Source organism: Ictalurus furcatus, chromosome 15 (assembly GCF_023375685.1).
Source record: "Ictalurus furcatus strain D&B chromosome 15, Billie_1.0, whole genome shotgun sequence".
Taxonomy (NCBI): domain Eukaryota; kingdom Metazoa; phylum Chordata; class Actinopteri; order Siluriformes; family Ictaluridae; genus Ictalurus; species Ictalurus furcatus.
In genome coordinates, this window is record NC_071269.1 from 4911860 (window position 1) to 4932960 (window position 21101).

At 40.3% G+C, this 21101-nt stretch overlaps 1 protein-coding gene across 1 annotated transcript; it reads left to right on the forward strand.

The window, feature by feature from the left end:
- Positions 1–513: 513 nt before the first annotated feature.
- On the forward strand, positions 514–17318 carry marchf9 (membrane-associated ring finger (C3HC4) 9). The gene is made up of 4 exons (XM_053644024.1): positions 514–3408; positions 14351–14506; positions 15234–15426; positions 16984–17318. Exons 1-4 carry the CDS (start codon positions 3079–3081, stop codon positions 17316–17318), a joined length of 1014 nt encoding a protein of 337 aa, XP_053499999.1. The 5' UTR covers positions 514–3078.
- Positions 17319–21101: the final 3783 nt, after the last annotated feature.

The window sequence follows — 21101 nt, forward strand, 5'->3', positions numbered from 1 at the left end:
AACAACAGTAATTTACAGTATACTGTGTAATGATTTACAGTGTATTGTTACTGTAAAATTATTTACAATAGTTAATTGCATACCGTGTATTGGAACGAATTAAAATACAGTGTACTTGATGTACACTGAAATTATTTACAGTAGTTAAATTTATATCATTTTTTTAACAGTTTTGGGCGTATATTTTACATGTAAGCAAATGTAAGTTAGATAAGGTGTAAGTTAAACAGTTAAAGTATGTTTACAGCTATACACTTTAGGCTGCAATCACACTGGATCACTAGTACTCAATATAGAGTAGCTACAACCTATTTAATAAAAAAAAAAAAAAAATTAAAAGCTGAGGCCTTTTGCAAATAAAACGCTTTATTACACAATTAATTGTGTGAATGTGTGCCCTGACTTCCCTGGGATAGGCTCCACCCAGATTGCAGATCAACACAGAATCAACATTGAATCACTTACATTTATTCATTTAGTGGATGCTTTTATCCAAAGCGACTTACAAATGAGGAAATACAAGCCAATCGATATATCAAGCAGAGAACAATAGTGTGAACCAGTGATCCTAGAGAGAACTAGTGCAACCAGTCAAGATTTATAATTGAGTTCTAGAAAAGCAAAGTGCACAGAGTAGGTGTATTTTTGTTTTTTGTTTTTTTTTAGGATAATGTGGGGTTGGCATTTTAGGGGTTAGTTAGGTGTTTGTGGAAGAGGTGGGTCTTTAGCTGTTTTTTGAAGTTAGTGACAGGTTCTGCGGTCCGGATTGGGGTTGGAGGTTGGAAGTTGAACCACTGAGGGACAGTTAGTGTGAAGGTTCTCATTGTTCATGCACTAACCGAACTATCATTGAATCAGTGTTGAAATGTGAAATTTAACATTGATTTTTAATCAGGTTTGCACCCTGAAATAATGTCATTTCAGTGACGATAGGCCAAGATGGAAATAAATTCAATATTTGTTCAAGTGGAGGGAAGGGTCATGATGTCACAAAATGAGCAGGATTCATCCTCTGAGGAGCATGAATATGCCCACTAAATTTCACAGAAATGCACCCAACTGATTTGCGTTGTGTTGAATGAGGGAACGGACAAGTTGACATTAAATCTAAGCCCCACCAGTGGGGAAATGAAGCTGACCAAAAAATCAACATTGATTCACTGTTTGTCTTTTCAACACTGAAAAGCAATGAATTATCAAAATTGATTCAATATTATTCAGCATTGAATATTCAACCTCAACTAAAATGATGATTCTGATGGAATGTCCATATGGAAAATGGATGGATGGAAAATGGATTGAAAATGGATGGACGGATGGAAATTGTACCTGAGACGACTGATGGGTTTTTTTTAAGCAAAGATTGTGCCTAATCCTTTTTTTTTTTTTTTTTTTACATAGTACTGTATATAATCAAAACCTTGAGGAAGCAAGAAAGCTTAGAAAACGTGGACATTCAAAAGGTGCCAATAAATCTGAAATTCATCCTTCACTGTATCCATGTTTCCAGGAGAAATATATTAAACGCAGGCTTCCAAAGACACCGCAAGGAAAGGTACAGTTTAGCCCACTTCCTTTCCTCTCTGAGTGCATTGTCGGGAATAAAACAATGGCGCCTACACCCTACATAGTGCACTACTTATCTAAAAATCGTTTGGAACTCTGTCTCTCCCGCAGAAGGTCATATTTCCCGCGTCTCATTAGTATCACGTGACCAGCGCGTCACGCAGAGGGATCAGCACCTCGGACAGCGGCGCCTGTCAAAAAAAAAAAAAAAAAAAACCCCGCACCGAAATCAGTGCAATTCCGCTTTAAGCTCTCCTCCTCCGAGTGGACCCGAAACTAAAATGTGTGTAAATGAGTATATGTGATCTGTTCTGCTGCCAGCACGCCGTGTACCCGAGGACTGCTCTGAGTCATTTTGGCAAGACGTCCATTTTCAAGGAGGGGGGAAAAAGGGAGCAGTGAAAGGCTGCCATGATTTTATTCCCAGCGACTTCGGACGCGTAAAAGCTCCCATCACCGCGTGGAGGAGGAAACACCGCGATTCAGCAGACAGTGCGGGTTTTATGGGGTTCTTTCCCCCGTCTTTAAATTTTTTTTTGTTTTTTGTTTTTTGCATCCCTCTTTCTTTGAACGACGCACGAGCTCGACGGGCCGCTTTAAGGGCGGGATGGTGATGGACAACAAAACAGGGACGAGTTGCTGGGATTTTTTGTAACGTGCTTGGGGCCTTGCGACGTTTTTTTTTTGGTTTGTTTGGGTTTTTTTTTTTAATCTTGTTTTAGTTTTTGTTGTTATTGTTGTTGTTTTTTGTTTTTTTTTAATAAACATGCCAGCTCGAGGCATCCTGAGTCCGGGGCTGGTCGGATGGGAGGTGGCGTCAAAACATGTCCACACACATCGATGAGAAAATGGCCAGGAATCAAGCAGAAGGATTCGTCATGATCAAATAACGGCGATGAACCATAAAAAGAGACGTGTATGACACTCATCATCCTGGGGTTTTTTATTTAGCACTGTTCTGAGTAATGACATGAATGTGGGACCCCGACATGACTGTTTGAAAATCTGTTTTGCATTTGTTTACCTTTTCCTTCATTTTTTGATAGCTGGATATCACCCACCTCCCAATTTTTTAAAATCCGGACCAATGCACTGATTTTTTTTTGGTGTTGTTGTTGCTCCAATAAGACGGGACAGAGGTTTGAAGAGACTCTCGGGTCGCTGTTGTGGTTTGAGGCGGCGACGCGCCTGCTGTTATTTAAACATAAACATTTTAAAGAGCGCGTCGGTCTCTCCGGGCCGGAAGAGCTCTCATCCGCACTAACATGCCATCAGACAGCAAATAAAAAGCATTGTAGTCTATCTCGGGCCGTTTCTGGATGACTGCTGTGATACTACAACCTTATAGTTTATTCCCTGAGTAACAAGTAACGATAACAGGCCTGCGGGTCTTCTAGATATCACAAGTATCACCAATAATAATAATAATAATAATAATAATAATAAATGCCAATACAATAATCCGCGCGTTCCTTTTCACTTCTGGCGCACACCACACGCATGTAGTGAAAGATGTTCAAGAACCGGATCCGCATGTTTTTCAACGAGCTGAAGCTCCTGGTGTTCATGCGGTCCGGTCCTCGGCAGCCCAGCGTGGACGCAGGCACGAGCATGCGGGGCCTGGGTGCTATGGGCGGCTGCGGATGGCGTGCGTTCTCCCGCTGCACCGGCGACCACGACCACGACGCTGAGGAGTACTACGGCAGCGATGCGGGCGCGAGGCGGAGCGCGGCGGCGGCGGGACTCGACGAGCGGGACGCACGGATGAACGCGGACGCCGTGTCCCTGAGCAGCGGGACCCGCACGCCCCAGTGCCGCATCTGCTTCCAAGGACCTGAGCAGGTAAATACATTTTATTTTTTTAACCCTGGACTACATAGGCTATATACCACCATATTGCTGTTTTATTTCTACACTGGGCGTAAACTGTCTATTGTTGCTCTTATTATTATTATTTTTATTGTTATTGTTTATCAACTATCTATTTTAACGGCACGAGGAGGATCATTATGATTGCTGTTGCACAATACACTCGGCCTTGTGCTGTTTATTGATTTGTCTGTAAACATTTTTCAAACGATTTCCGTCTTTTTGATCATGTGAATTCCGTGATTCATCAAAGGCACACGGAAACACACATGCAGATCGACTCTGATTGGTCAGACTGCTCGGCTCGCGCATGAACGCAGGTCGGTGATTGGCTACCAGACTGTGCGATATCAATAATGCAAAGGTTAATGCTGTTAATGAGAGAGAGAGAGAGCTTATTGTGCAGCTCTGATTCCATCGCGATATATAATCCTCTGTTTTTGGGAAGCCGACAACTGAGCTGCTTCTTTCTTTCCTCCTTCCTTCCTTTCTTTTTTTCTTTCTTTTTCCCCTGGTCATGTCCATGTATCGGTGAGTCAGACAAAAGGCAGGACGACGGCGCCGCGTGCAAATAAACGCGTTCCTTTGTTTATATGTAAGGATTTGGGCCTATCAGAGCTAGCCATCTGTCTGGGCTTCCAAACACAGAGAAATCCCCAGAGCTGAATTAACACCTACAGTGATGCATTAACAACCTCTGCTGTCCAGATGTGCACGTCCAGGTGTTCATTTGGCATTGTAAGTGTGATGAGTAAATGCATCAGTATATGAATCTTTTTTTTTTTTTTTCAGCACTGACACTGGGTGTTGTGTTGTGTTGTGTTGTGTTGTGTTGTGCTTCTCACCTAACCTGGACATCAACTTTTCATTTCAGAATGCCAGAGGAAACTGGGTTATCAGACTATACTTGGTTATTGTAGGAGATTTACAGAACAGTCACATGTGAATAATCACAGTTTATATGTGAAATATACGCATGTGTCATGGTTCACACATTTTTCACGTGTGATTTGAATATGTTTCATTTATATTTACTACTTGTGATTTTACACATAGCCTATATTATTTATTTCACAAGTTCCAGGGAAGATTAACGGAAATGCTGCCTTTTTTTTCTTTAAAAAAAACAAAACAAAACAAAAAAACCTGTATTTAATGTAATTTTCTTTCATTCCAAAGCCATCTTCTAGCCCATCTGTGATAAATAATAATAATAATAATAATAATAATAATAATAATAATAATAATAACCCTGTGTGTGGGATCTGTGTTCCCAATCTGGCAACTCAGGCATACAGTCGTCTTGTTTTTTGTTGATGGCTCAGTTACCGTTTTTGTTACAGTAACACATTTTTACAGTGAAAAGGTTCTTATAATTGTATTATTAGTTTAGCAGTAAGTCAGAAATCTGTCTGTTTTTATTTATTGTACATTATTATAATAAAAAACGGAGAAAAGTTACCTCAAATATTTAGATGAAAGATTTAGTAACATTTGTATTTATTTTTGTATTGGTCCAAATCCACAGCACTATAAAATGGGACTCGTGATTAACTCCTTAAACTCCTGGCCTAGTCAGATAGTCATTTTAAGTAAGGAATAAATCACAATGGGATTCATGGTGTGATGTTGATTACTTTCCAATAGCAGCGCATCCCAAAGTTTTTTTTTTTTAATTCCTCTCATACCACAACAGTTTGACAACAATACCTTTTTTTTTTTTTTTTTAGATTTTGTTAGCATTTAGTTATACAGTACAAACTGTAAAGCTGTTCTCTCACCAACAGTAAGACCCCAGCTTGTCATGTTACTGAGAAACTCCTCTGGTCTTAAGACAGAAAACGTATTGTTCCAGTAAGCGCTGACACTGGAGACTCCTTCCATAAATGTTAAATAAATATCTTCTTGCAGAAAACGTACAGTATTACTATATCCATTATAGATTATAGGTTTGTATTTCTGCTAAATAAAAACATCGTTACAAAATTCTGTTTATTATTAGTCTTATTATGCAGATGATATCATCTGCCATACGAGTCCCTGTGAATGAGCTGTTACTATAGAAACAACAAGACATTAGAATGAGCACGTTAATAAAAAAAAAAAAGAGATTTGAATAACAGCCAGAACTACTGTCAGAGAAAATTAATCAGCACCTTCTGTTGTGTTGTGTTGTGGTGTAAAGTATGTTCTTCACCACCTACTCTTTTTATACATCACATATTTCAGAAACAGCATCAATAAAGACGCCATGATATATATACCAGAGTGACATTTTTTTTTACAGATGCTGTTTTCTTCTGCTGTTGAATTATATATATATATATATATATATATATATATATATATATATATATATATATATATACCTAGACTCATCCCTCCCTTTCTCCCAATTATTGCTCAAGGTTATTGTATATTATTATGCTATGATTCATTTGAAGTATTTTTTTTGGTGTGTGAATTCCTATGAAGACTCTAAAATTGTGCCATATTGTTATATCCTTGTGTAATTTGTGCAAACTGAACACAAAACTATTCTCTTCACGTCCACTTAATGTATAAACTGTTCTGCCAATCAGTGGAATGTCCTTATTAGGATGGGGAATAATACGCCTGGAGTTCAGGAGACCTGGCAGATGGATGACACACTGTTTTCGCTACAGACAGAACGGTGTATAGATGTTTGGTCTGTGGCCAAGATGCGAAAGAACAGATGCGCAGAAGCCAGAAAAGCTTGTCTAATGTAGGTTAGGCTTGGACATCGGCTCATTTTAAAAGGCAGTGGTGTAAAATAAAACAAACACACACACACACACACACACACACACACACACACACACAGATTAAGGCATGTTAAAGGGTTTTGTAGTTGTCCTCTCGGATGTTGTAGTATTTCTGATTATTAAAACGTGTCATGTGGCATCAGACCTAGGGGAAAAAATAAGAATCTCTAACAGCAATCTTGTATCTTTTGTCAAAATCTGATTTCCACCATCTGATGTCTTTGATAAAGCTTTAGATGGCGGGTCCTGCATCAATAAATCACTGTCTTTGATCACTGCAGAACTATTATTGAATTATCCAGATAAGTCCCACCAGGTGAGACAATCCCATCCCCTTCCTGTGTGTCCGATTATCTCTGTAAATATGATTAACCAATGAACGGTGCGGTATGGAGTATCAGTCTTCATTAACCAGCTGTCTATGTGTCAAGGCTCATAAGAAGATAAGAAGAGAAATAGCACCGAGTCTTTTTGATGTGGTAAATGGCATGCTGGCTCTCTTTTCAGGGTAGATGATTTTTTTTTTGAAGTGATGGAAATCAGAGAAAACAGAGCATCGCAGTGCCTAGGGACTTACATTTAGTAAGTTTAGCAGACTCTCTTCTCCGGGTTGACAGCACACTAATACGAAATATCTAGTCAATCTGCATGTATTCATAACCGGAAAGAGAAGCGACTAATGATGGAATGGTTTAGGTGGGAACAGAAAGTGCATACACGATGCACAAATAAACAACGATCGCGGAATTAGTGAGGAATTAGTCAGGAATAAAACACTCTGGGTGTGCTGTTATAGGAAAATAATCAACAACCGGGTCATGTGAAACGGCATACTCTGAAGCCGTTTATTTTCCTTTATAAAATGGACCGTTTTGGTTCTAAAACCTGATTGGCTAAGCCATATTGAAAAACAAAACAAAACATAACAACAGTGATATACACACACCTGTGACCGTGTCACAATAATCGAAATCTGTATTAATGCGCCAGGTTTTAAAACAAAAAATGTTATTATTTATTGATATGGATTTGATCGTAGTGTTTTTTTGTCTCGTGGATTTGATCGTAGTGTTTTTATTTTCTAAAAACATCACGACACAGTAATCTGCGTTAAGGGTGTTTTAGGCACTCTGCTTCATGTCATGTGGCTTATTGCTTTAATAACAGCACGTCCTGAAGTGTTTCATCCCCCTTATACCACAATTATGCTTTTTTTTCCTTCTTTTTATCAGTTTATATTTACATTAATGTTGTGGAACATCCCTGAAAGCAGCTTGTCACCTGGAGACTCCTTTCAAAACATGCCAAATAAACATCAACATATGAAGACTTTAAAAAAAAAAAAAAAAATGATGTGGAGCATCCACGGTACCAAGCTGTTACTACAGAAATGATCAAATATTAGAACTGAATCTTTAATATAAACCTGTGTGGGATTCGCCATGCATGTGGAATTACTGTCAGCCGCTGATATAGAAACCTAATCTCCACCTTCTGACCAATCAGAATCAAGGCTTGCTGAAACAGGAAGTCTGCATCTGACCTCATGTTCGGTGGAAGAGCAATGGCTTATGACTATCAAGATTGTCAAGAAGTCTAGAAATAATTAAGGCATATAAGCAGTTGAGCAGATTCTGTGCTCAGATGTAGCGGTTGATGATTGGACACTTGATATCTTGGACCGTTCCCGCTATAATAATAATAACATGCTTTAGTTTGATCACCTTTGGACCAAATAGCAGCCTTTGGTGAGGACTGTGTAGGCTATAATCTGTGATATGTGCCAGTAGTTGCCCACAACGTTCTCAGCGCTCGAGTACAACGTCGTCACACAAGAACAGTGAGATGGAAAAAGAGAGGATGATTCAGTGCACTTGTAAACAGCTGAGCGTCAAAATTCTCTGGGCTAGTTGACTAGACCGGGTGTATATCACTCCACCAGTAACAGGACACTTTTATACCCAAGCCTTTTCAGACTGAAGATGAGATATGAGAAGCAGAAGGTTTCTGACCTAAGATAATTTCATTATTTTTCTTTCTACTGGTGTTCTCACACTCCCACTTTACACAAAGGACATGAATAAATCTGGAGCTCAGCTCGAAAAAAAATATATATCAGCAGCTATTGTCGAGGTTTCGTGCATTTCACATTCTCGTCACACCTCAAATTCCCTCATGCGTCGGAGTTCAGCACAGTGCTGCACAGTTAACAGATCAATGCCATTAATGCCCACAAATTGCTTTCTCTCTCTCGCTCTCTCTCATATACTCATGAGGAGCAAGATTTTGTTTGCTAGTCTGCCATATGGACCCCACGTCTTCACCTTTTCCTCTGTTTGTGGTTATGCCCAAAAGATTGCATGAATTTTCTCTTTACTCATCTCCCCATATGTCATTTTTTTACACTGGGATAAAACCAACCCAAATTGGGTTATTTTTAGCTCAACGGCTAGGTTAAATATAAGACAGAACACATTTTGGGCTAAACTAACCCATCAAGTTGAGTTGTTTTTCGACCCAAAGGACGGTTTCATTTTTACAAAAAATGCTGGGTTAATTATTTCACCCATTGAAAATGTCAAATATACCACATTTTAAACAAATATGTCCTTTATTTATACACAAGAAGGTGTTCAGAAATTTATGGCTAGAGCTGCTAAAGTGGTGTTTATATATAGACTTTGAAGTAAATGACTCAAATAAATCATATATTTAAGACAAAAACGTCAGATTTTGATCAAAGGAGACGTTTAAAACATCTAAAAAACTGAGTAACCAACTTATGATCCAGTGGGGGTTACAAACAAGTACACCAAAGCGAACGAAGATAACGGTGCGTGTAGTATCATGTAAACTGCAGTGTTATCGCACATTTTTGCTTCTTCTAATGTACAGTAATGGTTCTATGGATAAATGTATTGATACGAACCTTATTTCTTCAAATGAATCTAACAGTCTGTCTGAGTGAAAACCGCTACCTCCACCTGAGGCGAATTCAAACAGTGCGCACTGAGTTGATTTGACCCGAGGAGCTGTGCTGAGGTGTCGGGGTGGGGGAGGGGTGCATTGATTCAACTGTCAAATGTGAAAATGGCCCAGCCACTAACACAGCGGTTGGGTTACACAAAACTACCCAGAAACTACCCAAGACTGAGAATTTAACCCAAGTAAAGGACCCCAAAGGCTCAACCCAGTGTTTAGAGAAAAATAACACAGCATTTTTTAGAGTTTCTCATGAAGCATTTGGATTGAGACATTCTTCAGTCTCTCTGAACAAAAGTATTACAATGAGAGCACCATAGTACTCAAGCAGTTCAATAGTAGTTTTTGTAACTTCACAATCAAACACTTTATCTTTCATATTTGTCAGTATTTTATGTAAGATAGCTGTGATTGGACACCTTCTTTGGCTTCTGTTGTCTGATTGGTTAGAAGCGAGCAGGGATCCATGAGATAAACACACTACCTGTTGTGAATACAGTTAGCCGTGCAATCTATTATAACCTTGATGGTTAAAGATCAGCCTTTCTTATTTTTTTTTCTACTAAAATAATTTCCATTTGGGGCGCACGGCGGATTAGTGGTTAGTACGTTCACCTCAGACCGCCAGGATTGGGGGTTCGATTCCCACCGGGGCCCTGTGTGTGCGGAGTTTGCATGTTCTCCCCGTGCTGCGGGGGTTTCCTCCGGGTACTCCGGTTTCCTCCCCCAGTCCAAAGACATGCATGGTAGGCTGATTGGCGTGTCTAAAGTGTCTGTAGTGTATGAATGGGTGTGTGAATGTGTATGTGATTGTGCCCTGTGATGGATTGGCATCCTGTCCAGGGTGTACCCCGCCTTGTGCCCAGTGCTCCCTGGGATAGGCTCCTAGATGGATGGATGGATAATTTCCATTTGCTGGATCGTGTGAATGTTCTGGATTGTGTGATTCATCAGAACTGGCACAGTAACACTCATTTGAGATCAGATTGGCCAGGATCGTCAGAGCACACAATAAACACATGCAGCCTGATTACCAAACAATTCCTATCTAGAAGTACATAAAAGCTCTTCTAATCATCTAAACTGTATTCCAGATTATCCCTAGTCACCATATTTGTAGAGTATCTGATTGCCACAGACAAGTATTTCAACATGTACTAAGGTGGAAAAGATTTTTTTTATTATTTTTTAAAGAATGATTCATTTTCTCCATTTATAGTTTCATTTAATAATCAATTAATAATCCATGCAATGAGTTAGTTCCTGTTATCACTCATATTATAGCAGCTATAAACAGTTACAACTCTGACTCCTTCCCAAAAAACATCTCCTCTCAGAAAACTTCACCATACAGAATGTTGATTATGTTTATACCATCCACCACACAAGTCTTTGTGTAAGCTGTTACTATAGAAACAATAACACATCTGAGCAAGCACATTAATATAAACCTGTGAAATACCTTGCAGCCAGAATTATTGCCAGAACTGCTGTTATAGAAAATGAATCAAAACTTTCTGACCAATCAGAGCCAAGACTTCAATGTTGCTGTGGTATACGTGTTATTAATGCATGATCAGGGCCATGCTTGTAACCCATGATCAATGATTCTTCCCTCCGAAAGGATGAAATCAACAGATTTAGGGCGTAATGTACAAGTTCCTTCAACTGAACAATTCATGAAAGCATTTTACAAAGAACACTTGATTTGCACTTAAACCCAAAGCGTCCCATCCTAAACCCTGGAGGATTACTTTAATTATGTCAACAGGAACGCCAAAACTCCAACAACACAAGTTCACATATCAATTATATTTTCATACGGCGACATACTGTGACTGATTCAATAAAAACCGCATGCTGAGTGCTAAGGGAAGGATTTATGTTTTTGACTTTAGAAAGGTACATTATAACTAAAGCAATGAAGCTGAATGTTTCAAAACCGAGTTTCTCATCAGTGGTACAGCCATTTCTTTAGATAGATTGCCAGACAAACGGTTTTTATTGCAGTTTAATCACGATTATTACCACAGACCAAACAAAATGATACAGAAGAGTAATTAAATAAGGAAAACGCAATCTTTGTGGAACTTATTAACTGCTAACTCTCAGATCCTAATGAGATTCTAAATGAGTGCTTTATTAAAGGCAGACACAGTTAGAGGGTGAATCAGTTAGGCCTGTAGAGAAAATAGTGCTAGTATTAACTGTAAAGTATAAATATTCAGTGTGCCTAAAGTGCCCAATTACAGTGATAAAGATTTTGGCCTTTTGCATTAGATTAGATCTAGATGCTTCCAATGAAATAGTCATTTCTACCATTTCTCATTTCACTAGAACCCAATGTATTTGCAACCAATTCTATATATAGCCCATTGGACTTACAACCCATTCTGTATCCCAATGAACTTAGAACCAATTCTGTAACCCAGCGGACTTATAACCAATTCTAGAACCCAAAGGACGTACAGTCAGTTCCTGAACCCAGTGGGTATGCAAACAATTATTTTACCCAATGGACTTACAACCAATTATAGACTCCAATGGACTTGCAACCCATTCTAGAACCCAACAGACCTAGACCCAATTCTAGATCCCAAAGGACTGGCAACCAATTCTAGAACCATATAGACTTGCAAACCGTTCTATAACCCAATGGACCTACAGTCAATTCTAGCCAATTCTATAGCCCAGTTGACTTAAAACCCACAATATAGCCCAGTGGACTGACAACCAATTCTAGATTTCAATGGTCTTGCAACCAATTCTAGAACCCAGTAGATCTACAACCCATTCTATAGCCTTTTAGACTTACATCCAATTCTAGACTTACAACCCATTGTATAACCCAATGGACCTACAGTCAAGTCTAGCCAATTCTATAGCCCAGTGGACTTAAACCCCATAATAGAACCCAGTGAACTTACAAGAAATACTAGAATGGAGATTTTCCTGTGCCGGGGGAGTCGTGTATGAGGGGTTTAAGACCCGTATTGATTGGTTGGCTGAGTGTAGGAGGGAGGCAGGAACAGCTCAACTCTTATTAACCTGCATGTTCTTCACATCACTCCACACACTGCGAAAAAGGAGATCCTGCGGCTACAGTCAAGCCTTAACAGTGGCTACGTGCTGACTGCATGCATTGATTTCCTGCTCCAAATGAGCAATTTTATGAGTACTTTCTCATTTACGGAAGTCCAGTCACTTAGTTTGCTCAAACCGCTTTAACTGGATCCTACATAACATCATGTTGTTGTTGTTTTTTTTAAATAGACGGTAGGACAGCTTTAAATACAAGAAAGGATACAGCTGTGGTCATTGTGTTGCACGATGCCGGACGTGAGTTGAGTTACATGCGTTGCCAGAGCCAAATCTCCCTGCAGCTCTCGCCTGGTTTCCCACTGAAGCTAAGCAGGGTTGAGCCCAGCCAGTACCTGGATGGGAGATCTAGTGGAAAAAACTAATGTTGCTGCTGGAAGTGGTATTAGTGAGGTCAGCAGGGGGTGCTCACTCTGTGGTCTGTGTGGGTCTTAATGCCCCAGTATAGTGACGGGGGACACTATACTGTAAAAACAGCAGTCTTCCAGATAAGACGTTAAAACTGAGGCGCTGACTCTCTGTGGTTATTGAAAATCCCAGGACACTTATTGTAAAAGAGTCGGGGTATAACCCCGGTGTCCTGGTGAAATTCCCCCATTGACCCTTCTCTATCATGGCCCCCTAATAATCCCCATCTCTGAATTGGCTACATCACTCTCCTCTCTCCTAATAGCTGGTGTGTGGTGGGTGTTCTGTGCACTATGGCTGCCGTCACATCATCCAGGTGGAAGCTACACACTCGTGGTGGTTGAGGAGAACCCCCACCCCAATACTATGAAAAGTGCTTTGACTGTCTAGAAAAGTGCTATATAAATGTAACTATAAAAAAAAAATATGCGTGCAGACAGGATTTAATACTGAAATTGTGCACAATGGTATTCAGACCTCAGGCATAAATACAGAATTAAGTGCAGTTCAGAAGTTTCACGGGTGTTATGCCCGTTTCTGCTCTTTTTCTTGCACGATTTGATTCAAATGAGGTATTAAGTCCAGCTCCACTAATGAACACTTTGATGTCAAAACAATATGTCACTGAAATTCATGTTTTTACGTAAAATAATATGATGTGCTGGTTCAAGTGCTATTTTATAATCCTCCGAGTAATGAGTGTAGAAGCCATCTTGTTAAATCAAAGTAAATGCACAGTGATTGATGTGATAATTAAATGGTAAATATACTATACTCCCATTGGATGCTGATTTCAACGCTGTCCTTCTTCTCATTCATATATCATCGTCGTAGTCTTTTTTATTCTTCATTTCAAATGATATATCGCTTTTATGTTGCATCATTTTAAAGGACAATTTTTTTTCTTTGCTGTCAAATGAATTTTTTGTTTTGTTTTTGCTGTCAAACATATTTTGTATGCTTGATTGTTTTCGAGTTTAAAGGCTGGTACTTGTAGTTGAAGGCAGTGGCCTAGACGCTACTAGAAAGAGAAAAAAAAACAAACAGTCTCTGGCACTTCTGTTCAGAGGCATGATACATGCAGGTGTTTTCCATCCCTGAATTTAACCCACAGCCAGCTACACTGGGTGTAGCCAAAGCTTTTTCTTTATGATTTAGTAGAACATCTTGATATTATCTTTGCAGCTACAATGAAAACCTCAGTGTGGGCCAATACTGCATTAGGTCAATAATGTACAGCGATGCAACATGCCTTCATCAACCCGGTCATTTGCTCCATACCCAGTGGCTCTCATTTGGGTTTATAGTGCACTCCATGGGGTGTAGAAATCGTTTCCTACCTGATCTGATGCTCTTATATAGGGACTACGGGAGCCGTGTGGGATTGGCTTAATATCGGGTAACAGATGCCACAACAGTGGCTCACAGCTGGGTGCGAAACCACCGGGTGAAGCTCACATACCTGCTGCTGTTTGAATGAAGCAGATGTGCTCCTGCAGGAAAACAGTCAGAGTTCAACCGCATAATACTGTCGTAATATTTGCGACTGATTCTGCTGACCTGAGATCAGTATTGACACTTTGATTTATTATAACTGCATGACCTAACCCAGTGTGTTTTTGTGATCGTGTGCCCATCAGGGAGAGCTGTTGAGTCCGTGCCGGTGTGACGGCTCAGTGCGCTGCACCCATCAGCCGTGTCTTATCCGCTGGATCAGCGAGAGAGGCTCCTGGAGCTGCGAGCTCTGCTACTTCAAATACCAAGTGTTGGCCATCAGCACCAAAAATCCCTTACAGGTAAGAGCTAGTACAGCCCAAATTCACAAACAAAAAAGGGCCTCTTCCCCCTTGCTTCCACTTGGCATAATCCATAAATATTCTGTTACTTTATCTTCTTTGAAACATTCTTCGATTTCAAGACAGCAGCACGCGATCTATGATTCACTTCGTCCATAATGGATTTCCTGAGTAAAACAGAGCAGGGGAAGTCAATAAGCGTGTATTTTTCTTCAGACTGGAACCATGCCAGTAGCTCCAAGTACAACAATTAGGAAAAAATGAGTCATTATTAAGCATTATGCCACCCACATCTTCGCACATTTATACCATAAACTGCATTAAAACCTCTTTTTTAATAACAGCATACTGATATTACTTGCTATTATATTAAATAATAATGCCATATTACTAGCCGTCATGTTCAATCCCTGTGCTCTCTGGCCATTAACCTTCAGATCGAATGTATTTCTCTTGAAATAAAAACACTGAATGTACTTACAAGTCTCTGTGAATGAGCTGTTACTGTAGAAACACATTAATATAAACCTGTGGTTTGAATTACAACCAGAACTATTGTTGTTGTAGAAGATGAATCAACAACACCACAGATTAAAGGTTTGTAATATCTACGAGGAGGCAATATCTCTGATTTAGATGTAGCATTTACTTTTTTTGAGCTTTACCCACATGATGTTCAGGTGTATTCAGCGGGACGAAGCAATGTTGTGCGGCTTTTGCGTTTCAGTGGCAGGCCATCTCTCTGACTGTGATCGAGAAGGTGCAGATCGCCGCCATCATCCTCGGCTCGCTCTTCCTCATCGCCAGCATCTCGTGGCTGGTGTGGTCTTCGCTCAGCCCCTCGGCCAAGTGGCAGCGGCAGGACCTGCTCTTCCAGATCTGCTACGGCATGTACGGCTTCATGGACATCGTGTGCATAGGTGAGTGGAGGCGTGCTGAAAGCGATAGAACTAAAAGACAGCGACCCACTTGCTGACCTTTACTGTGGTCAGTACTGTGGGGACCGGCCATTTACATAGCCATTAGCATTCGGGTGTTTCAGTACGAGGTTCTTTAGGTCGGCTGAAAGAGGCTGTGACTCATGTTGTGACTCATTTGACAATAATTTCCTGCGAGCGAAATAAATGTAGAGTGTATGACTGTAGATATTATGCAAATGACCTATGATATACCAAATTATATTACTGAACTATTTCAGACTGTATTATTTACTCCACATTGTTGTTTCTTTTTCTGGTTTTAATTTTTTTGGGCATGATTGCCGAGAGTTTGTGATCAGACGCACTCTCAGGAGAGACTCTTGATATATGCCTTGAGTAAATAATTCACTTAACTTGGAGCAGTTTAAAGCATTAGCAGAAGTTGTGCATAGATTATTCATAAAGGGGTTTAAGCTGAACTAAATACACCTTCTAATTGTGTCTATAGCTAGAAAAAGATTTGGGAATGAACGCTTCATTTGCTTTTTCTATTGCAGCTATAGTTTTTTATTTATTCATCCAGAGTCCCACTGATTTAAAAATCAAATTGGGCAGACGCTTTTAATCGACTTCTGAGGTTGTTTATGATCCAAGCATTAATCTGTCTGAGGAGCTGGCAGTGAAACATGAGCTGCAGAATAAAATATCCATCAACTGACGATGAAACCGCTTTATATTCATATCTGAAACTGTGAAATTGTTTAAATTAACAACTAAACTAGCAGAAAGGGTAAGAAACTCCTTTAACCAAAAATTTTGCAATTAATATATGTATGATGTATTCTGAAGGTCCCATATGACAATATTACCCACAATGCATTGTGTTTAAGACTCTTGTAGGCCGAATTAAATAATTGCAGAAGTATTATCTATGTATCTATCTATCCATTTATCCATCCATCCATCCACTCAAACTATTCATCCATCCATCCATCTGCTCAAACTATTCATCCATCCATCACTACATCTATCCATCAATCTGCTCAAACTATTCATCCATCCATCCATCACTACATCCATCCATACATCAGTCTGCTCAAACTATTCATCTATGCATCTACTCAAACTATTCATCCATCCATCTCATTTCAGTATACATCAGTACATGTTGGGTTTTATTTCTATGAAAAAAATACCTATCTATCTATCTATCTATCCATCCATCCATCCATCCATCCATCCATCCAGCTGTTCAACCATCCATTTATCCATCCAGCCACTCATCTGCTCAAACTATTCCAACTATACATCCATCCATCATTACATTCATCCATACATCAATCTGCTCAAACTATTTATCCATCCATTCATACTTCTCATTTCAGTATACATGAGTATAAGTTGAGTTTTATTTCTCTGAAACATTACACATTTTAGAAGATTAATTCAGATAAATAAATAAATAAATAAGAAAATCCAGTTAAATCCTTTCTAAATGATGGAAATTTCCCACACTGGCCCACGTCTGGACCCTTGTTAATCCATATTTCCCCGCAGGCCTCATCATCCATGAGGGTTCATCGGTCTACCGGATCTTTAAGCGCTGGCAAGCAGTCAATCAACAGTGGAAAGTATTGAACTATGAAAAGGCCAAGGACATGGGGGAGCCGATTGGTTCGAGCAGTAAGGCGACGGCACGTGGCTCGCGCTCCAATCCTCACAGCCTGGGCCGTGGCAGCAGGAGGAATCAGCGCATTCGGAGGCTCAGGACTATCCTCAACCACCACTGCGGCTACACCGTCCTGCACATCCTGAGTCAGATCAGGCCCAGCGAAGCCCGCCTCGCCTCCAACTCCAACCGCGAGGTGGTCATGAGGGTCACGACTGTATGAGGATGGCGGTGCACGCGCTCGGAGCTGCTGAAACACAGCGCGCAAAGATTTGTTCTGAGCAGCAGCTGTGCCGTGACTCATCGGATGACGTCTCTCTCGTTTCCCAAGCAGAGTGAAACGCACACACTTGTCATAAATGAGAATTTGAACATGCTGTAAAGGATGAACTCTGGAATCACATGGTTCATAATCAGAAACACACGAGAAAGAGAACTGTCTTTGTCGTCGGGCACACAAGCGCATTTTTATTTCGTCTCCTCTCTGGTGTCGTTTTATACCACTATGGTTTTTACTATGTTTCATTTTCTAAGGGCGTGTGGTTTTATTAACGGACGCTGCTGTACTGAATATAATGGCTTAAAAAAACAACAACAACAACAACAACAACAAAAAACAGTGATGTTTACCGATGCTTCAATTGAGCAAGGGGAACAAAATAATAATAATAAAAATAACTGTAACCAAACCGTGACAAAGGCACAACAACCAGGGAGCAAATAATTCTTAACAATATACAAATAAAAACATTTAACGAGAATATCATGAAGGGTTAGGGTGCAATAAGATAAATAAAGGGATTATACAGAGTGTTAAGTACATTAATATTTAAAGGATTGGATCTTCTCTGCAATAAAGATACCTGTACATTTTGCAGTGAACTTTGCATGAGGGTAAAGTTTTGTGCCTCCTCGACATGAGGATATGATGAATCTGTTTTCATTTCGAATGGTGCTTGTTTTAATAAACACTGCTATTCATCAGGTGTTTGTGAGATACCTAAGTGTACCACTGGACCCAGTAACCATTAACACCACAAATCTAATTGGAAGGTATTAGGCTTTCAGCATGGGGGCAAAGACTTTCTTTTAACAAATGAATCCATGAAAGTAAACTCAGTTGAGAAATGAGTTTTCTAAACAACACGTACATGTATATCTTGATCATTACAAACGCTTCCCTTTTAAACGCGTTAGCTGTGTGCATTATAGCGCATGGATGCATCACAGCAAGGAGAACGGTGGAACTCATTAACCCCAAAAAGGTGGAGGGGGGCCTTCAAGGGAATTCAATTTCTATCATGCTTTTAACAAACAGACACAGAAATGCAAATGTAGATAGATTTAGATGACTAATAGGCAATCCCGGGGCGACAGTGGCGAGGAAAAACCCTTAATCTGTACGGAGACCGCATCTAAGGGGCGTGTTTATCTGTACCTGTAGGGAGACCGCATCTAAGGGGCGTGTTTATCTGTACCTGTAGGGAGACCGCACCTAAGGGTCGTGTTTATCTGTACCTGTACGGAGACCGCACCTAAGGGGCGTGTTTATCTGTACCTGTAGGGAGACCGCACCTAAGGGTCGTGTTTATCTGTACCTGTACGGAGACCGCACCTAAGGGGCGTGTTTATCTGTACCTGTAGGGAGACCGCACCTAAGGGGCGTGTTTATCTGTACCTGGACGGAGACCGCACCTAAGTGGCGTGTTTATCTGTACCTGTACGGAGACCGCACCTAAGGGGCGTGTTTATCTGTACCTGTAGGGAGACCGCACCTAAGGGGCGTGTTTATCTGTACCTGTACGGAGACCGCACCTAAGGGGCGTGTTTATCTGAACCTGTACGGAGACCGCATCTAAGGGGCGTGTTTATCTGTACCTGGACGGAGACCGCACCTAAGGGGCGTGTTTATCTGTACCTGTACGGAGACCGCATCTAAGGGGCGTGTTTATCTGAACCTGTACGGAGACCGCACCTAAGGGGCGTGTTTATCTGTATAATCACCCGACATGACTCGCTGACTGGGCGTCATGAATCTACAGTCTGGTCTGCAAAGAAATCAGCTCCAGCTTCACTTCTTGTTTCCTCCTATCATGAGGTGTATTTTATTTAGCGCCATTTCACCGTCGTGTTGTTGTGCTTTATTCCACAAAAGTCCCAAATAATCTGCTTTAAAACTTTTCCTTATTCATTTATTCATTCATGTTCAGTAACCACTTTGATCAGGGTCATGGTGAATCTTGGCAACATGGGAATATTTCGGGAGGTAGGAAGAACTTTTGGGATGAACTGGAATGCTGTCTGCTCCTCAGATCTCTTCATCCGACCTCACTAATGCTCTCGTAGATGAATGAACACAAATCCCCACAGCCACGCTCCAAAATCTAGTGGAAAGCCTTCCCAGAAGAATGGAGGTTATTAGAACAGTAAAAGGGGAACGAAATCTGGAACAAGATGTTCAACAAGCACATATGGGCGTAATGGTCAGGGCTCTACATACAGTATAAGGACCCTGTAGGTGTGAGACAGCAGACTACACACTGCACCGACCAAATATTAATGTCTTTTCACTTTGAAAGACAGGAGCTTATCTCTGCTAGCACATTTACACCAGTTCCTGAATATGAATAAAAGTGTCCTGTCCATAATATTAAAAAAATGAATCATTTGAATCATTTGAAAAGTACAAAATTAAAAACAGGATGAAGAGGTCACGGCCATGCGAATGCCCCCCAGTGACGCAGACCCTGTTCTACTTTCTGATTGCTTTTAGTAACCTCCTCTCATTTCCAGCCATAATGAGCTCTAGAATGGCTTTACAGGCCAATTCAGCACGTCAGTAACGCGGTCCGACACAACACCACATCATGAAATGAGCCATCAGAGTGATGTATTTAAAAGTAGAAAGCATCTTTCAGCCAGATGTTTAATCACTGAAAACATAAACGACCCATTGGGCTTATTGTGGAGAGAATACAGTGATACACACTACCGGTCAAAAGTTTGTGGACACTCGACTGAACCGTTTCTCATGATGTTAAATAGCTTTTGATCTGAAGGTTTGTGATTAAACGTGTGAAATCGGTGCTGTAGACAAAAATATAACCGTGCCGACGTATTCGTTTCTTTCATTAGAAAACTAACATTTCATTTATAAAAAATAAAAAATAAAACAAAAATTTAAACAGACGACTCGGACGGAAATATTCTGATAAGCAGCCAGTAAGAGCCTAGCATAGTTGTGAACTCATTTAATACTATTTAAAATCATCTCAGGGAAATTCCTCAAGAAATCGGGTGAGAAAACGCCAAGAATACATTTCTGGAAAATTCTAGGTGAAAAGGGCGTCTACTTTGAAGATGCCAAAATACTAAATTATTCAGATTATTTTGGATTTTTTAATCACAACATAATTCCCATAATTCCATTTGTGTTACTCCAGAGTTTTGATGACTTTATTATTATTCTAAAATGCAGCGGGACGGAGGGGGACGGGGGGAGGGGGTGTTGGGGGACTAAAGAAAGAAAGAATGAGTGTGTCTAAACGTTTGACCGGTAGTGTACACTCATCTAGACATGTGTAGTTAGATATAGAAATTGATAGTGATTATTAAAAAAGGGGGAAAAAATAAAAAAATCCAGTCCATATTATACCAAGAGAGCAATACTCCATTCCCTTCACTATTCCCAATTGTATTCATGGATGAAAATAAGTGTACTTATGGATGCAGGCCTGTTTCTGGAAATCGCTCTGCAGTGTTTCATCCCAAATCTGATCAGCATAATGAAGATCTGAGTATTAGACCAGATGTATTCGATTAGATTAGATTCGACTCGACTCTGCAGGGCGTCAGAGCTCTATAAGTGGGGTCGGATTACTGAGAAATTCACAGGAAGTTCCCCAAACTCTCCCGCGCTGCACGTTCTCTCGCTCTGCTCTGCTCTGCTCTGCTCGAACACACCTGATCAAACTGCTGAGCTAATTAACAGACCTTGTCCGAGTCA

Coding starts and splice junctions, on each gene's coding strand:
- marchf9 (XM_053644024.1), top strand. CDS start 3,079: ATGTTCAAGAACCGGATCCGCATGTTTTTCAACGAGCTGAAGCTCCTG. Junction 3,409..14,350: donor GCTTCCAAGGACCTGAGCAG/GTAAATACATTT, acceptor TGTGCCCATCAG/GGAGAGCTGTTGAGTCCGTG. Junction 15,427..16,983: donor CATGGACATCGTGTGCATAG/GTGAGTGGAGGC, acceptor ATTTCCCCGCAG/GCCTCATCATCCATGAGGGT.